The 20,672-nt window shown below is 39.5% G+C and overlaps 1 protein-coding gene across 8 annotated transcripts in view; it reads right to left on the bottom strand.

The window, feature by feature from the left end:
- The window catches only part of LOC126146981 (uncharacterized), a 148,478-nt gene extending 140,265 nt beyond the window's left edge, over positions 1 to 8,213 (bottom strand). For 3 of the 8 annotated variants that reach the window (XM_049915656.1, XM_049915664.1, XM_049915663.1), the window contains exon 1: positions 5,449 to 5,527. In XM_049915656.1, the coding sequence (XP_049771613.1) occupies positions 5,449 to 5,488 (40 nt within the window). In that variant the 5' untranslated portion in view covers positions 5,489 to 5,527. The other 5 variants (XM_049915662.1, XM_049915660.1, XM_049915659.1 and 2 more) reach the window with 5 other exon arrangements.
- Between the last annotated feature and the right edge of the window lie 12,459 nt (positions 8,214 to 20,672).

The following is a 20,672-nucleotide window of genomic DNA, read 5'->3' as shown; positions in this document are numbered from 1 at the left end:
ATGAAAACAAAAAATTAATGCTTCCTGCAAATCGTCACTTTCTGGTACAAAATTCGACATTGTTAACACGGTGAAAACATGTGATGATGTTTGACCCATGACTTGATGTATACTAAATATATTTGACAGATATCATACCAACCAAACAAAAAAATTAAGGCTTGTTCACAACAAATGTTCCCTATCGACAAATTTGTATCTTAATGCTCATTTCATACCAGTACACCTTGTATGTAGCACTTGGGCAACAAACATTCAGTAACACGTGGACAAACTGTTTCAGTGAAACAAAAGTAAACACTAGCAAAGATAATCATCTACAGACACTAGAAACCTGCACTGTTACCAACATATACAATGTATCATACATATAAATCACTGGAAACAGAAAGTTCACAATTCTTTTGGAAATAATACTGCTTTCTGTAACATAAATAAAGGGGGTGTGGCAGCATACATGACCATAACTTTAAACTTCGGTATATATAGGTCATTTTTCATTTGAAAACCTATAATGTATATACCAATAGAATCAATAAAGAGTATAGAATTTAACAGTGTCATAAAAAATTGAGATTTTCTCACCATTTATAAGTAGGCCTACCCTGTATCCTTAATACATATCCTGTTTTCCTCTCTCCCCCCCCCCCCCCCCAAATCTCTGCAAGCTCTTACTGGTAGCACTTGCATTTCCCCAACCCCTACTCTGCTATCCCTTGCCCTCTCCGCCCCATGCCTCTTCCGTACCATCTGCCTGCCTCAAACTAGATTGCTGCTCACCTTAGTTGCAACTGGGGCTTAATGCCTGGAGACAACAGCGGCCGTGTGTGTGTGTGTGTGTGTGTGTGTGTGTGTGTGTGTGTGTGTAAGCTTTACTATTTTGGCAGACTTTTTCATTTTGTCTGCTGCAGCTGAACACCTCCCCTATACAGTGAGTAGCAATCTATCCTTTCCAATTTGTTGTTATTTTCTAACCTGGAATTCCCATTGTTTAACTCTGTGAGTACCAGTCATTTCTGATGAAGCCACCATTTTATTAATTGAAGTACCAGTGCCTTTAATATGAAACCATCAATGCCATTGAAAGACAGAGACATCTAGTGGTAGAGTGAGTTACTTCTACAAATGTAGTGCACTGTAGCTGCTACTTATAGCATTCAAAGCAACAGGAGTGTGTGACATGCTAGTCTTTTTTTCCATACTGAGATCACTGACAGTGAAAATAAGTGCATTTGAAGTTATTGTAACGTAAATCGGAGTCTAGAAAAAATGCAAATTTGCTTTCAATTACATCACATGAAATGACAAGTGGCTGAAAACTGTATAACCTAGTGGCTCCAAGGCGAAAAAACATCCTTAAAACTATTGATTGTGTACTTTTCACACATCTTCCCCTTTTTATTGTCTGCTTATTATGATGATACAGGTCACTTTTGTGAAAAAAATCTTGAAATTATATTTATTTTCATATTGCAGAGAGTTGAAGGGTTAATAATGTTGCTGATTGTTATAAATGAAAAGCACAAAGTTATGGATGTTCTAATTTTTTTCCTTTTCATTTATAGTTTGTATAGTTTTTCTACAGAGCACAGACAGAAGAATCACTTTATATGATTCCAAACTGATTTTACCTTATACTTTGACTGCATAATTTTTCACTTTGGTGCACATGTACTGCTGTTTTAATAACCAACAGGAAGATCTTAAAATACTGAGGGTAATGGAGTTTCAACTAGCGGATATGACTTGTTCACTGAATGAGGTGAAGCTCTTTTTTCCTAATACAAAATACCTTAACCCCAGGAATTATCAATAACTTATCCCCATTTTGAGACTCCTGAAGCTCTACATTTATATACACTGGTGTGCAAAACTTGAGGATGAAAGTAATTTATGCATGTGATACCACTGCCAAGTAACACAGCTCGATGAAACTTTGCCTATACATAGATGATGATGATGATGATGATGATGACGATGACGACGTTTGTTTTGTGGGGGGAGGGGGGTGCACTCAAGTGCTCGGTCATCAGCACCCGTACAAAGTCCCAATTTTTATGCAGTCCAATTTCTACACAATCCAATCTAGCCACAGTCGCGAATGATGATGAGGATGAAATAATGATGACAACACCCAGTCCCCAGGCAGAGAAAATCCCCAACCCAGCCAGGAATCGAACTCAGGACCCCGTTATCCAGGGACAACAACGCAAGCCACTACACCACGAGCTGCAGACTGACTATACATAGAAAGAATTGCTGCAGTACAATACGGAACATAATTGAAAGAAACACAGAATGAGACACAGAGAAATTACACTTTTTATTCAAAAACACTGAAGTAACCACGATTTATGAAGGTATTGCAAACAGCAGATACGTTTCTTAATAGGGTGTGTAATCACCATGGACGTCAGTACCTGCTCTGCAATGTACTCCCAGGCCGATCACAAGGTTAATAAGTTCTTTTTGGGAGGGCATTCTATTTCTCCACCAGCAGTCAAAAATGCTCGATGGTTGTTGGTGGATGCAGGTGTGCTGCAATGTGTGTCCCAAATACATCTCATACATGCCTGATGGGATTTAAGTTGGGAGGAATGGACAGGCCAGTCCATTCACGGAATATCCTCTCATTCCAAGAGATTCACAATATGCACTATTCGATGTGGTCGCTCATTGCCATCCATAAATATAAAGTAAGGGCCAGATGCACTCTGCAAAGAATGTGCAAGGGGAAGGTGTGCACTGTCACAAGACAGTGAATGGTGAATGTACTGTGTTCAAAGATTTGGAGGTCATTAAGCCCATGTAACATTATGCCCCTCCCCACCTGAACGCCTTGAACACCAAAACAATCACGTTTGACAATGTTCTTGAGTATGTTATGGACCTCTTGCAATCTGAGGGGATGTCCAGAACCACCATTCAGATTGAATCTGTTCTCATCTGAGAATAGCACACGATCCCATTGCTTGTTTGCCTAGTTCTTATGCTTTCAGCACCAACGCAAAAGGTGCTGCTGATGTGCGGGTATCAATGGGACACAATTTACAGATATCGGGCAAAGATGCCTTTGTGGAGTGCATGACTGCATGCCTTCCAGTCCTGATAAATGTGGTTGCAATTGCACCTGCTTTTTGATGCAGGACCCTTCTTTCCTGTTGCAAATTGTAATGGTAATATGTTGCTGTAGTTGACCATGTTTGGCCACATCCTCTCCCTTAGGCAGCAGTGCCTATGGTTTGGAATGCTTCCCATACACTTTAAACAATGCTGTGAGCAATACCAAACTCCTGGGCTACATTCCATCCTTTCAGTTTCCTGATATTCATGTACTGTCTTTACATATTCCTTCAACTGCCTTCTTTTACAGGGCCAGCCTCACATGACGCTATAGACATGCTGGACCTCATGCCACGGGACATTCAGCTTTTTGTGCATGACTGGGAGACCTCTGTCTACATGCTCCCACACTTCCATCACATTGTTAATATGTTATATTACTTAATCTACCTCATCCTTAAGGTTTAGCAGAGCACAATCTTTGAGAGAACACACCTTCCAGGGTTTGTTGTGCCGAAGAGATGCATGCTGTTAAGATTACCCCTTACTACCATGAAGATTGCATCATCTACTTAATAGAGGCTACAGGTCTATTTTTACTGGCCTTCCCCAATAATCACTGCGTAATCTTTACCAACTTCCACATGGGATCTATACAACTGATGACAGTACTGAGTCCTGCACTTGGCTTAAATACACTAATTATTACTACCCATACAATACTGTGCAAGTCTGACATTCTCTATTGGAAGGATCCTATTAGTCTTTTCAATTCTCTTAAACTTGTGCCTGTCTTTGGACTTTTTCAAAAAATGTTGTCTATCAGATATTTTATTTTCCTTTATTGGTCCAGTCATTTTAAATAGCATACTTGAATACTTAATGTGTAACAGAGTATTTATAGTTAATTACATGCTGGATTAAACACTATGTGAAAATTTGGCACTGATGAATTCATTTTTATGTCAACATGAATATACAGTGAAAATGTTCAAATAGAAAGACATGAATATATAGGGAAGGAATGGGGAAATTAGTCTTTTCTGACAGATGAATCTGAATCTACATCTTTCAAGGAGAAATGTGGGGGAAATTCTACACTTCCATAAATGTGAGTACTGTTCAAGAAAAACTTAAAATATACATGTACCAGATCGTCTCCCCAATCTTTCCAAGTTTCTCAGATTATCATGCATACTTTGTTATCCATTATCACTAAGAGAAGGGATGTGACAGAGCATCTTTGGTATAGTCTCGGAATTAGGTGCATGAAGACACAAGACAACCTTTCAGATTTGAGTCTCGAAAGGTCACAAAGTTTCAATTAATTTCATCTTTCCTAAGTGAAGTTCCATTCTGGAAACAACTCTAACAATACTAAGACATTCTCTGTCATTTCCTTTCTCTCACAAAGGCCTATGCTAGTTCTTTAGGGTGTGCAAACTAGCTTTAGTGGAAGTAGGAAGAAGGAACTTGTATATTGGAGTTTGGAGTTACACCATGAAATGTGTTCTCCTGGCAATTGATAAGCCTTTGCTGGCTGAAAGTAAAGGTCTAAATTTGAATTCCATTATGGAGCAGTTTAAGCCTTAACTGGTACTGTATGTCTGTTGAACTTTCTGGTGGACATGCCTTCCCTTTCTGCAGTCATTTTGCCTTTTCCCTCCATGTACCTTGCAGTTGGAATGGTGACTTCTTGCTGTGAAAATGGGGTGCCAATCACACTATTTGACCTTTAGTAATTCCATAGCAAAGTTTCTGTGTCACCTTGCATGCGTATGATATCATCAGATGTGTTTATTAACATTTCGTGTTTATTGCAGCAATTGTGGTTATGGTTATTATTGGCATTGTCTTATAACTAATTTTCAAAATATACAGCCTGTAACAGGTCAATTTGAGCATTGTAAACAGCTTGAATAGTGAGTGGTTATTCTAAAAGAGTTGTTAAAGTAGATGAACCAAACACCAGCACGCATTTGGAAGAAATCATTAATGAAGTTTTGGACAACAGCGATTCTGATTCAGATTGCATGATAGAAAGTCATGACGATATGAATTAAAGAACAGGTATGATGGTGGTGGTGATGAAACAGAGAACATAAAACAGGTGGTGATGATTTGAGTTCAAAATAGTCATAACACTGTGTTTCCTAATTTTATGGTATGGGAAACTGCTCCCAACAGAGAAAAGCACAACCACCAACTAATATGAGAACAAGACAACATAACACAGTGTATGGAATCTACATTTTACTCCTGACATTTTAAACACTATTCTGCAGTAATCTAAGAATAACAGGGTAAAATACAACAACTCTCAAAACAACATATCTTTTGTACATGATTCTGATGATCTGGAACTGAAAGATTTTATGGGCTTACTTATATTCACTGCAATCTCCAACTCTGGCAATGAATCCATCGAATAATCTTTTCTCAGAGGGTGCAACTGGACATATTTTTTTCACTGCAATATATGTAACAGTTTTTGTTCTTATTAACAGCTCTTCTATTTGAGAAATAACATGACAGTGAAATAGAATATGTGACTGCTACAGTGCCATACACTTTAACAGATTTATTGTGAAATGTCAGTAGTATTAATCTCCAGGCTGTACTTGTGCACCCATGAAATGCTTGTACCTTTCCGTGGTCGATGTAGGTTTTGGATGAGTGTATCAACAAAACAGATGAAATATAGGTAACAAAGGATTGTGTGTATGACAGACACCATAACCCAGTACTTACGGAATGCCTGAACTGTGAGACTCTTTGAAATTTAACATCAAAATTGAAATTTATCCTTGAAATTTTCCAGCAAATTTGTTTCTATTTTTGATTCTTGGTTGTTTAAGACTGGTATAGCATGTGTTTAGTAATTAAAAGTTTTATTTTTATTGAGAAAAGCAGTTGCTTCCACTTTTTTGTGACATCACTGACTCTCTCTGCATATTTTCTTTTCGATTGTTAATATTACATGTGTTACCTCGCTGACATATGTTTCAAACAATATGCTGTAGCTAGCTGAGCTCAATAAACAATTAATAAATAAAGACAAACATTGTATAAATCTGTAGTAAATTTCTCGAGTCTGGGAGACACCATGATACCAGTTATGCTACAAAATCTGTTACCAGTTAAAGAGTTATTCAGTCTGCTGCAAACATGCCATTGCAGAATAAAATATTTATGCTGACAACCACCTCTAAGCCTGCAACTAAGTCAATCTAAGCCAATATTTCTCTCATGCAAACTAGTTGAGCAACACCGAGGAATTGTAATGGGTGATAAACTGTGAGTTGGTCAATGAAGCTTGCTCAGAAGACAGTCTACTGTATGCAAAGCAAAAAAATTTGGACTCAAAAGTCCAGTTACTGAATGCGTTTTAATCTGTGGAGAAGACATTTCTTTTCACAATCCACTGCTGGATAAAGGTTCATATAGAGATAAAGAATATTATTAAATATGAATGTGCAATACTTTCTGAAAAAGTTACTGCACAACAATATTTACTTTATGAGTCCAAAAGTGATCACCTACCATACTTCAGCCTACAACATAACGTGACAGGGTACTGGACAAAAGGAGGGAGGGAAAGGGGAATCAGTTTCATTAGGACAACATATTTTCTTCAAAGTTAAACAATATACAAGACAGCAAATGACAGTGTTATTGCATTGGGTACTACTGGACCGCAAATGAAAATATTATGCAGTTTTAAATAGGATGTTTGGTTGCAAGAACTTTATTGTGTTCTGTATTGTTTCTGAATTGCATCAGAGCAAATTAAAAGAATAAATGCGATATTTCCATCAGCAATAACCATTTCTAGAACCATACAAATAATAAAATGCACACTAAAATTGTGAAGAATACAGCAGCTGACAAATTAGAAAAGCTGACTGTGCACTGTAATGAGTGCTACATTGACTGCTTTAGTGCTGGGCAAATACTAGGAGAAACGCTTTGACTGCAGCTGGCACTGATACAAAGTATGACTTATCTTTACACAATAATTAATTTGGCAGTTTTTTGCTACCTATAGAGAGATATAGTACTGATGTCTCAATGTCACTACAAGAGTCTCTAAGAATAATATACCAAGCATTGCAGTCAGCTAGATAAGATCAGTTGATTTCACTCTGGATATTTGGTCAAATGTTACTAGCCAAATAGGCTATGTGATTTTTTCCAAATCAGACGTATCGCTGAAGTAGAATAAATCCATACCTCGCCAAAGTGAAAATCTTATGCGAAGCAATAGATGGCACTATTTTTGAGGACTACATGAAAACTCAGGTAGACCTACTGTAAAGGTGCCATGCACAATAGTGACAGCAGCTGATATTTCGCGCTTTCTGGTATGCAGCCGTTTTGAACTGGAAATAAGATACTATTGCAGCAGTTAAAACAGTAATATCCCTCACACACATTACCAATTATATTAAATGGCCAAATAACCTGGAGGCAAAAACACACTGAATAATCTGTGTCAAATCAAAACAGCATTTCAAAATTTATTTAAAGCATGGTGTACAATATTACTTCGTGATCAAATACGTAACACTGAATAGTAAACATATATCCTACTTCTAAATATCAATATTCCAAACATCTACATCACTTCAAGGCATGCTGTCTCAGGCATTAAAGATGCGCCACACAAAACTGGCCTTACCAACTTAGTGATGATAATATTTTCTGATTGAAAGTGACAAATAGAGTACGGTAATGATTCGAATTCTCAGATTTAATTGATATCCAGAAATTCATTTACTGCATAGTTACTGCGAAAATATATAAATTTATTTTCTACCATCTACAAATAAATTAAATGGAAAGCACACACGCTTTTTTTCTGCGAGTCATTAGCCCCTAGGTTTTGGATATTGCCAAAATTTCTAATGAGCAACTGCATAATTATTAGAGCGCACGACAATACCTGACATTTGGTCAAACAAAATTATTCGTGAAATCACTCGAACACAAGCTTACCCTCGGCCTCCTGTAACTGCAGGTTATCTCTAAACGGGGATTGCTCCAAATGACTATAGTCTTATATAAGGGAATTTAATACCGCAATAACTCTTATTTTCATAAACACAGTACATAAAGATCTTCACGAGAATGTCTTTGGACTGTCTTGGTTCAGAACATTATCATAATGAAAATGCATACACATGATTATTGCAGTTATTTGTGCTGAACGTCATGGTATTCGAGTTGCAGACAGCGCAAAATAATTGATACCTGCAAATAATGACTGGTGCATTTTACGAAAAGAATTTATTTCAAATAACCTACTGTGTGTGACTGTGGATTACAAAACGGTGTGGTTAGACTTCCTGAACGTAATAAAAATCTGAATTCGATAATAGTAGCGGTCAACACCGGCAAGTAGTAGATGAAAATCTATTTTATTAGTGCCTCCTGTTATTTATCTATTCGACTTCGTATCATCTTTGTTATTCACTTAACGATGTATTGCATTATTCTTGTAATTGCTGTATAATTATTTACTACTAATATAATTTTGTTAATTGTAGAGTATATGTATCTTTTATTATTTTCTTATGCTCTCTAGCATTACCCAATGTTTTTTTAATTATTATTTTTTTAACTTTGACGACAAGATGTTCAAAGGTGAATAAAACATACAGTAGCGAGGTAAGTAAACGCGACTACATTCCAGTTGTTAATACAGTTTCGACGAACGCCTTGAATAAATCTCTCCGCCTTACATCGAAGAGAAAGTGAAACTTCGGTGCAGCCATGAGTTCAAAAGCAAACAAGAATTCTTGCTGGTGTATAAGTGCTCGGTGTGCGTGCGCAACTGGCATTCGCCGTGCACAGTTCGCATTCACAGTTATTCACTTTTATTTCGCTGGTTGTCGCATGGAATGTTGGGTTTTCATCAGTACACCTATCGGCCCCCAAACATACTATTTATTGACTGTAATGTGGCTGATGGTACGTGTATTTCGCATTTCATGAATCGAATTTTATTGACTTTGTCTGCTTTTATACGTCTTTGACCCAATCCTTAAAGTGCTTCGCATATGTCTCCGTAGGCATAAGAGAACTATCTAATATAAAGCCGTTATTGAAATTCGAAACAATCACTAAAGATGCGTCCATTCAGTGCCTTCTTAGTGTTCAACTTAGCGCATGGTCATAAATTTCCAACAGCGCAATCACGCATGCACATTCATCCATGCGCAACTTTCCTGAAATGGAGGCCGTGCGTAAAGCGCATTGCTACCCGCCATCGGTGAGAAACTTTGCACTTTTTAGCAGACGACAGACAGCTGAGGCCCAGGCCCACATGTGTTTGATTGTGCAGTAAGTTGAGGTTATGCTGTTAAGCGATTAATGTGCAGTAATGCCTGTTGACTCCAAAGGACGCTTGAGTTTTTAGATGATTTTAGACAAAGAAGAAAGTCGTATGGAATACTGCTTCTGAAGATTATTTGAATAAAAAGTCGAGACGTGTTGCCCCGAGCGCCGCGTATTAGATAAGAAGTATCCGATCATATTCCGCTAAAGAATAAGGCACGTTGAGTTTCGAAGAAAACAGAGAAGAATGCACCAGAAAGTTATGAAAAGTGTAGGCCTATACGAAAACTGTGGACGAATATTTATGCTATGGCGACTTCAAAGTGCAACAACTAAGGAATCTGACATCTGAACAAAAGAAGTGAGGAGGTACGTGTAGCTCCTCATTAAACTGCTAAAAATAGGAATGGAGCACACTGATGATGCGAAAAATACGAAACCGAAGAACACAACTTTCGTTCTAGTGGATTCGGGCGTCTGTGAAACTCCCAAATTTGGAGTCCAGAGACGTTAATTTACGTATCATAATTTCATTATTAAATACAAATGACGTATTGGAAGTTAATTTACTTTCACACAACGACTAAGAACATCCCTTAAGAATTTCTGTTTCAGAAATAATACCTTTTACTTTTATTTACTTATTCGTGTTCCGTTGCTCCAGTATAAAATAGAATTGCATGGTTAAGGAACGTGTCATACATGAGAACAATACCTACAGATGCTAATAGATAAAAACTGTAATATGTGTTAGGCATTTCCTCAGTGAACAGAGGCATAAGACAATCAAATAATAAATTATATTTATTCCATATTACAAGTTACAAATTAGAATTGAATTTTTTTTTAATGAGGAATAAATAATTCAAACGAGTACATAAGTCACCAGTAGGTAGCTAACAAAATTTTATTGACAGTCTTATCACTGCAGTCCCCCAGGTAGAAAATCTAAAATCTCGTTGTGACCGTATCCTGAAGTTTGTTGACAAAACATAGTCACCACTTTGTAGTTCCAGTACCTCTGTTGCTTATATACTGCTTTACACACAGTCACTTTTACATTTTTTTCTATGTCGCCTTTTCATCACAATGAACACAACACAAGCTCCAAAGCAAAGAAGGGGATTCATAGCAGACTGCTTGCCCATTTAGGCTATGTGTGGACAGGAGAAGACCCATGTGTTCTTTCCACAAATTTTTGTGCATGCCCTATTATCCCCGTGTGTCTGTGATTGCGCATGACGAAAGAGGCATTGTGTGGACATACCTTAACCCAAATGGTTCCAGTTCTAATAACCATAGCATAAATGCTAGCCTTTCCTCAGATCATGTTGGTCATCATCAGTAATTTGTGCTCTGCCTTTAGATTTCCTCTTCAGCTACAATTATAATGATATACCAACAAAAAGCGTCAACTGACATGCAGGGTGAGCATTAATAAGACCAAAAAACTACAGGAATGGTTTCCTGGCTGGAAATGAAGGAAAAATGGGCCTATGAACATGTGTCTGGAAATGCGTCGTTCCCATGGTAGATGGCGTTGACGATTGACAGTTCCTATGACCATGTACCATGTGTTCCTTGTTTGTTGCAGGCTGTATGACTGATGCAGTGTAATGGGAGCAGCCGAATAGTCAGGTGTTCATATCGGGAACTAGTTGATGTGGTGTTTTTGTACGGCCAAGCTGATGGAAACGATCAGGAGACAACACAGCTATACCAAAACAATTACTGCCACAGATACCAACCACATTACACTACATTTCAAGAGCATTTTGGGATTTTCTGTGATCATGGATCCTTTCAGACAGATGAATCCGCAGGGAGGCAGCGCATTGCGTGAACAGCAGTTTTAGGGGCCAGGTTCTACAGGATATCGAGATGAACCTTAGTACAAGCTCCCACCAAGTGACCTGCCAACGTGGTATAAAATGGTTCAAATGGCTCTGAGCACTATGGAACTCAACTGCTGTGGTCATAAGTCCCCTAGAACTTAGAACTACTTAAACCTAACTAACCTAAGGACAGCACACAACACCCAGCCATCACGAGGCAGAGAAAATCCCTGACCCCGCCGGGAATCGAACCCGGGAACCCGGGCGTGGGAAGCGAGAACGCTACCGCACGACCACAAGATGCGGGCAACAACGTGGTATAATCTGAAGTACAATTATGTGTGTCCTGCATGATAACCGTTAATATTCCTATCACTTGCAATCCCATGGAGGCCACTTTGAACATCTGTTATGACGTGGATGCGACACAACTCTGTACTATGTTCCTGGACAGTTTACTGTCGAAGCATACACACTGTCAATTTCCAGACACATGTTCATGCGACCTTTTCTCCTCCATTTCCAGTCAGGAATCTGGCCTTGCAGTTTGCACCCTATATGCACAAAGTTTTGGGCTAAGGCAAAGGATCGAGTGAGGCGGTGCAATGGTTAGCACACTATACTCACATTCAGGATGATGACAGCTCAAACGCACATCCAGTCATCCTGATTTAGGTTTTCTGTGATTTTCCCAAATCACTTCAGCCAAATGCCAGGATGGTTCCTTCGAAAGGACACAGCTGCTGACTTCCTTCCCCATTCTCCCCTAAGCCGATGGGACTGACGACCTTGCTGTTTGGTCTCCTCCACCGAATCAACCAACCAACCAAGGCTAAGGAGAGCTAGAGCTGCAATACAGTGACAAGTGCACTACTTCCACGCACATCATGTTAACATAAAAGCTGAAACCCTTAAATTCTTTCTTTCTTATGTCAAATGGCAGGTTTTTGTTTTCCAGTGCATCTGTAAAGCGCTGTATGGAATAATTAAAGCAACTTCACCACTTAAAGTTAGTGCCCACATCAATACACATGCTGTATTGCACATTCCCTCATATTCTCTTCCGTTCACTCCAATGTATTCATAGTTACAAGTCAATGATGGTGTGCACAAGCCAGTCCTCTGCTCATTGTGAATGCATATTCGCTTGTGCTCACTTCAGTGTAAATGGGCTTCATATGCATCCAAATCAAGGCAGGTACACACACACAACAATCTTTCTGCACACATCATATCCCCACAGACAGTCAGTAGTGTGTAAGCAGAAGATTTGTGCAGATATGAGATGTGTGCAAATCTGAAAATTGAAGTTGGTGGTATGAGCAAAATTGCTCAAATTTTTCTGTGCATATCACATTTGTTCAAACAAATTGGAGTTGTGGACAGGAGGTAATTGAAAGCTGATGCATGGAAAGTTTTTGAGTCAGCTATTTGTTCAGTTTAGTGCTTCTCATCTTTGCATACACAGTGAATTCTAAAAATATGGATACATGCCAGTGTTTTGGGAGTTCAGTAATGAATTTATTGAAATATATATATAAATCACGCATTTCGAAAATTTAAAAGCAAGGAATACAGCGATAAGGTGGCAGCTGCTTATAATTCTTTAATCAAAGAAATAATAGCAGTTGATCCTGTGGCAAACGCAGTAACTGTAACCATTGGAAAAATTGCGGACTCAAGCCAAAATGCTCGGTTCCACCTGCTTCACACACAGAAATTTCACATTACATCAACCTGCGTAGTGATTATTCTCACTCAGTACTATTCTATGGCATAACCTTTGTGGTGGCAGTGAAGTTGATAAAGGACCATCTTGCAGCATGTCCTCAGTGACACAGATTCCTACATGTGTGACAGTACATTCAGTCTCTAATGGAGTATGTGGTTCATGATAAAGAGTTAATTAAAGGTAAATTGCTCCATTCATTACCATAACGCTAAAACAAAAACTTTTGGTCTAAACTATGAATTCTTATTTAGAGTTTAGAATGGAGTTATACAAAGGGGTCTAAAAAATGTATCCACTGTTTAAAAGTCCATAACTTGCAAACTATTTGATGGAGTTGTCTCATTTTTGGTGGAAGTGTAGCTTAAAAAATGGTTCAAATGGCTCTGAGCACTATGGGACTTAACATCTATGGTCATCAGTCCCCTAGAACTTAGAACTACTTAAACCTAACTAACCTAAGGACATCACACAACACTCAGTCATCACAAGGCAGAGAAAATCCCTGACCCCGCCGGGAATCAAACCCGGGAACCCGGGCGTGGGATGTAGCTTAAAGTCCAACTTAAAGATATCACTGTAGGTGTTCGAAATAGTCACCATTAACATGCACACACAAACGATGATGCCGAACTGCAGCAAGAACTACTGACTACAACATGTTCAGTTGGATATTTGCACATGAATGTACGATGGATTCTCGAAGTTCATCCAATGTGTATAGATTTTGTCGATAAACGACGTCCTTTAGTGTTCCCCACAGGTAAAAGTCCAGAGGTGTTAGGTCTGGGGAACGTGGTGGATACTCTACAGCACCTCTACGGCTTCAAATTTGTCTCGAATGCGACGAATCGTTAAACATGTCGGTGGCTCTGTTTGATACTCATTTCGCCGTTGAATCTCATTAATGTTTTCGTACTTAATATACCACTTAAAAACTGACTTCCTTTCATCGAATGTAAGCCTTGCGCCAGCCAAGTTTACTCGAGTAACCACAGAACAACAAGGAAAGAGAAGCGCAACTCCCATGTTAAAAGAGGGAAACACAGGCCGATAGCAGCGCCTCTAGTGGTGTGGAGATGAACTAAAACAAGGATAAACGTTGCGGGTTGCATCCCTCCTAGCTTATGTACGCTGTTTTTTTTTTTCCTTATAATTTTCTTATCTCAGTTTTCTGGGCTTGCTACGTAATTATTTTGGCTAGCATCATAATAAAATCTGAAACAGGGCTATAGCACAATGCAGTACAACAGTGAAAAACCTATTATTCAGGAATATTTGTAGTCCAATTTAGCTGCAACAATTTTATTTAGCTTCAGCTATTTAAGCTACAAGCTTATTTCGACTTGCTGTCAGTTTTAAGTATTGCATCTAGTTTTTATGACGCACAAAACATCCTGGAGCTTTTATATGTTGGTAGAAATCAGTATAAGTGCGTCAGTTTACAAGTCTATTTTTAACGTTTGCGTCTGACTGTCGCTGCTCCAATGATGTATTCTTGAGCATCAACTGTCAGCCACTAACGTCAAGAATAGACTTTCAGACTGACACATATTGATTTCTATCAACATATTAAAGCTCCAGGGCGTTTTGTGCATCACAAAAACTAGACACAACACTTGAAACTGACAGTAAGTCGAAACAAGCTTCTAGTCTAAATAACTGTCACAAGCTAAATAAAAATTGTTGCAGCTAATTCCTGAATAATTTCATACTTTGACATCTTATAAACTATGGGGTCAATGGAGAAAAAAAACTATAATTAAGAGAATAATTGGCAGTTAAAGAGGTTCAATTAAGAAATCTTTATCACAGTATTAATTAATGAAGAATTCTAAAATTGTTACAACTATATTTCAGGACTTTAATTTCTGAGTAATTGCCCAGGAAACTTGCACTACTGACCATTAATTTCTTAAAAAATGTTCCTACATCTTACGATTTTTAAACGCTTCAACACAAAAAAGAAGACATTAATATTAAGTACCAAAAATAGGCAAGGTGGATAAAAACAGTGAAATGAAAACAAAACTTACTTTTTATTTCTCAAGCATACAATAAAAATTTCACTATGAACAACAGTTTCACCTGATTCACTGGTGATATTAGAAATTACACATGGAATACCTGCCACATGTTTCGGGAACACATGCCTGTTTAGCCTATGTCTAGTTTTATTCATACAATCTTCCTCGAATAAAACAAAAAAAAAAATAAGTAGCACAATTCACATCAGGTGGCAGTTCACACTTTTCCATTTCAGAAGCAATTCTTGAAGTTGTTTTGGAAACCTGTAGAAATGCTTGTTGCTAACTTTCTCCATTGACCCAACACAATATCCAGATGAACAGCCGGGGAATTTACAGGAGTATTTCAACGTCAATTTGTTATGTTGAATATTCTGAAAAAAATAAAATTCTTCTTAAAATAAAACTACTACTGACATACCAAAGTTGTTTAAGTAAGCAAACAAATCACACAGCTACATTCATGATAGAAGAGGATACATTTCATTTATAGGCTACGAGATTATTTATGAAAATTAAATGTCTTACCTTAGGGTTAATTGAGGACCTTTTTTTCAGCAGGAAATCTCTTCAATTCTACAGTGAACTTTATGAAATTTAAAGAAAAGAAAGCCTGTTTATAATGAAGATCAGTACCATGTAAATATGAAACATATGCAAAGACGACTGTAACCGTTGACTTCAGTACAGAGCAAGACGATATATCAACAACCGCCGTTGGTTAGCTCTCATTGGTCAATTCCAGCTTGGTTTAACCTCTAGCGCCTCTAGTGGTCTGGAAGGAACTACCTGGCTTGTTTCCTCTTCTCTCATATAGCTTTCACCCCCGTGCGAGTAACTAGGCGCAACTAAGAACAAAACACTGACTATCTGGCGACTGTCATCTGACAAAACAAAACAACGCAATACTACGCTTGTGCGGCGATTGCCGGAACTACAAACTATTACACTACCAAAGATGGGATAACTCCGTCAATTAGTTTGTCAGTTATGGACTTTTAAACAGTGGATACATTTTTTTGGCCCCCTCTGTATAACTCCATTCTAAACTCTAAGAACAACTCTGAAATAAGACTTGCAGTAACACTTGCAACCTGGCGGCCGAACTTCCCCACATGGGGCCTCCTGGCCATCAATGCCACATGATCACTTCGTGGCCTAGACTAAAACGGGCCTCATCTGATCATAATGTTGTTTTGCATCTGTGGGTCGGCTGCTAAAAGTTCCAGGAAGCGCAAGGCAAAGGTTGATTTGACTACTTTAACGTGTTTCTTTAGCTTCTGTATGACCGGCAATTTGTAGCTGAAAGTGCAGGTCATCACGAATGATGCGCAAGGTGTTCGTCTCCTTAGCTGAGTGGTCAGTGCATCCGATTGCCATGCAGCGGGTCCCAGTTCGATTCCTGGCCACGTCGGGGATTTCCTCTGCTTGGGGACCAGGTGTTGTCTAGTCTTCATCATCATTTCATCATTGCCAACACACAACTGAAAAGACTTGCAAGTACCCCGGGTGGTGTCTCTCGGTAATCAATGCCATATGATCATTTCATTTCAGCGCCGAGGCATGTCTGGCAGCAGAATGGTGACTTCGCGCTTAATCCTCCCCCTCCACTCCCTGTGCCGTCCGCTTTGTTGTTCGTCGCCCTGGGCTTTTCTTCTTTGCACACGTTGCAGTATCGCTGGATAGCTGCTGCTCCCACCTTACAATCGTCCGGTGATCCAGGACTTTATCATGCCGTTTCAACACAACATAGCGGTGAAAGAGTCGCTGAACTGCGATGGGAGATGCCTCGACGGCGATTGCTCGATGCTCCGAACTGCATAAGTGCATAATTGAAATAGTGCTCCTTCCTCAACGCAGTGCTGACGTGCTTATTTCGCTCACGCGCAACAGCGCCCCGTAGTACGTGGCTCAAATCCTGCTACTCATTGTGTAGTACAACATATTTATTGATTTGAAGGATATAACCTGAAATATGGAACAATAATTACTCTTTCAAAAAGCTATTTACTTTTTGACTTTTGAACTTTATCATGTTTGTGAAAATGCTTTTATTGGTTGATATGTTTACGTAATACGATTCAACGTAATTAATACAATGCTTATTCATTTATCAATGTGTTTAATCCGTACATCCTAACAAACGCCAATAATATTAATTGCGAATGTAGCTGACTCTGCTACGTATTCACGACTCTACCGCTAAACCGATTACGATGACATTTGCTATGGAGGTAGTGGGTCTAGAGGAATGTTTACATAGACTATAGATAACATAAACTGCGCATGACGTCATTTTGCGCTCTTTACCAGATGCGGAAGTAAAGACCTTCACATATGCTCAGATATGTCTTTTTTGTGTTCTACAGATTAGGTGAAGTGACGAAAATTTCAGCTATGTAAGTGAATTACTTTAAAATACTTGCAGAAGTACAGGGTAATCAAAAAGTCAGTATAAATTTGAAAACTGGATAAATCACGGAATAATGTAGATAGAGAGGTACAAATTGACACACATGCTTGGAATGACATGGGGTTTTATTAGAACCAAAAAAATACAAAAGTGCAAAAAATGTTCGACAGATGGCGCTTCATCTGATCAGAATAGCAATAATTAGCATAACAAAGTAAAACAAAGCAAAGATGATGTTCTTTACAGGAAATTCTCAATATGCCCACCATCATTCCTCAACAATAGCTGTAGTCGAGGAATAAGTTGTGAACAGCACTGTAAAGCATGTCCGGAGTTATGGTGAGGCATTGGCGTCGGATGTTGTCTTTCAGCATCCCTAGAGATGTCGGTCGATCACGATACACTTGCGACTTCAGGTAACCCCAAAGCCAATAACCGCACGGACTGAGGTCTGGGGACCTGGGAGGCCAAGCATGACGAAAGTGGTGGCTGAGCACACGATCATCACCAAACGACGCGCGCAAGAGATCTTTCACGCGTCTAGCAATATGGGGTGAGCGCCATCCTGCATATACATCGTACGTTCCAGCAGGTGTTTATCAGCCAGGCTGGGGATGATGCGATTCTGTAACATATCGGCTTACCTCTCACACGTCACGGTAGCAGCTACAAAACCAGAATCACGCATTTCCTCGAAGGAAAAAGGCCCGATAACAGTAGATGTGGTAAATCCAACCCATACCGTGACTTTGCCGGCCGGAGTGGCCGAGCGGTTCTACGCGCTACAGTTTGGAACCGCGCGACCGCTACGGTCGCAGGTTCGAATCCTGCCTCGGGCATGGATGTGTGTGATGTTCTTAGGTTAGTTAGGTTTAAGTAGTTCTAAGTTCTAGGGGACTGATGACCACAGCAGTTAAGTCCCATAGTGCTCAGAGCCATTTGAACCATTTGAACCGTGACTTTCTCGTCGCGCAATGGAGTTTCCACGACAGTTCCAGGATTTTCGATAGCCCAAATTCTGCAGTTGTGGGCCTTGACAGACCCTCATAGCGTGAAATGAGCTTCGTCGGTCCACAACACGTTACTCCACCAATCGTCATCTTCCGCCATCTTTTGAAACGCCCACACCGCAAATGTCCTCCGCTTCACTAAATCGCCAGGTAACAGTTCATGATGCCGATGGATTTTGTACGGATAGTATCGGAGGGTACGCCTAAGTGCCAACCAAACAGTAGTGTATGGAATGCCGGTGCAACGTGCAACTGCACGAGCGCTGACTTCCCCGTGCATAGGCGAACCCGTTACCGTCTCCATTTCCTCCTGAACTGTCTCAGCAGCATTACGCCTTGTGTTCGGTCGGCCACTACGGGGTCTATCGTCTAAACAACCCGTGGCTTCGAACTTCGAAATCATTCTCGCCACAGCTGCATTTGTCAACGGACCTTTACCCGTTTGAATCCCCTTCCTATGACGATAGGATCGTACCGCTGAACTAGCACATTTCCCATTCTGATTATACAGATTCACTAAGAGCGCCTGATCTGATTCTCTCTCTCATTACAGCTCCTTTTACACACGATTGTCATGCGCAGTCATTAACGTTTTGCTGTTCAGCGCCATCTGTCGGATATTTTGTGAACTTTTTTTTTTTCTAATAATACCCCATTTATACTGACTTTTTGATCACCCGGTATTTCCGTAAGTTGAAAGTTAGTATGAATGTTGGTCCTTGGATGTAAAACTTGGTGAATGATTAAGCTTTTGAGACGACATATCGTTAATATGTAGCTCTTTACACCAGTATGATCAACATTTTATAATATGCTACGCTCCCTTGATATCGTTTCGGCATCTGTACTGGATTAAGCAAAAGCGAAAAAACGCATCTGCTTATTTTGTGTAAATACCTGACATTATGCACATAAACGAAATTCCTTTCTTACAAAAGCTTATTACAGCATTTCGCACATATCCTCGTGGAAACGTTAGAAAACTAGTGCTGCGTTCGAAATTGGTATTTTTTCTTTCACTCCTGCTGAAGCGGTGAACTACAAGAATTCAGTACAAAAAATAAAAGTATTCACTAAAGAACAGTCATTCTGTCGCTTGTTAAAAGAACTGTCAATACGTTTCAACTTGACCACACATAAAAACGATAACCACTGCTTTATTACAGAAATTTCGGAGAAATTGGGTTAACTGCATTACTACATGTGTAAGAGTTATACTACAGTTCGTTGAATTGTCAAAATCAATGCTTGATTTGAGCTATAAATGAGAGAAGCTGTAACTATCAGCTCCACTTCACACAGCGCGTAATGACAGGAATTCGGCTTTCTGCCCCGAGTAACGTGACTTAGATGTTGGTTTCAAGCGTTAACACGGCAGAATTAGGGACATGCGCGGTCTATGTTATATATGGTCTATGAATGTTTGATACCAGCCGTCGGCTTTTAACTGTGACGTAATGGATGCTACGACGTCACGTTTTGGTGCGTATTTTCACATGAAATTCTGTGTAGCCTTACATTTTATCCATCGTAATTTCGTTGGTTTATACAGGGTGTTACAAAAAGGTACGGCCAAACTTTCAGGAAACATTCCTCACACACAAAGAAAGAAAATATGTTATGTGGACAAGTGTCCGGAAACGCTTACTTTCCATGTTAGAGCTCATTTTATTACTTCTCTTCAAATCACATTAATCATGGAATGGAAACACACAGCAACAGAACGTACCAACGTGACTTCAAACACTTTGTTACAGGAAATGTTCAAAATGTCCTCCGTTAGCGAGGATACATGCATCCACCCTCCGTCGCATGGAATCCCTGATGCGCTGATGCAGCCCTGGAGAATGGCGTATTGTATCACAGCCGTCCACAATACGAGCAAGAAGAATCTCTACATTTGGTACCGTAGTTGCGTAGACAAGAGCTTTCAAATGCCCCCATAAATGAAAGTCAAGAGGGTTGAGGTCAGGAGAGCGTGGAGGCCATGGAATTGGTCCGCCTCTACCAATCCATCGATCACCGAATCTGTTGTTGAGAAGTGCACGAACACTTCGACGGAAATGTGCAGGAGCTCCATCGTGCATGAACCACATGTTGTGTCGTACTTGTAAAGGCACATGCTCTAGCAGCAGAGGTAGAGTATCCCGTATGAAATCATGATAACGTGTTCCATTGAGCGTAGGTGGAAGAACAGGGGGCCCAATCAAGACATCACCAACAATGCCTGTCCAAACGTTCACAGAAAATCTGTGT

This window comes from Schistocerca cancellata, chromosome 2 (genome assembly GCF_023864275.1).
Source record: "Schistocerca cancellata isolate TAMUIC-IGC-003103 chromosome 2, iqSchCanc2.1, whole genome shotgun sequence".
NCBI classification, from domain to species: domain Eukaryota; kingdom Metazoa; phylum Arthropoda; class Insecta; order Orthoptera; family Acrididae; genus Schistocerca; species Schistocerca cancellata.
The sequence above is the reverse complement of the archived record's forward strand: the minus strand, read 5'-3'. Positions and strand labels throughout refer to the sequence as shown.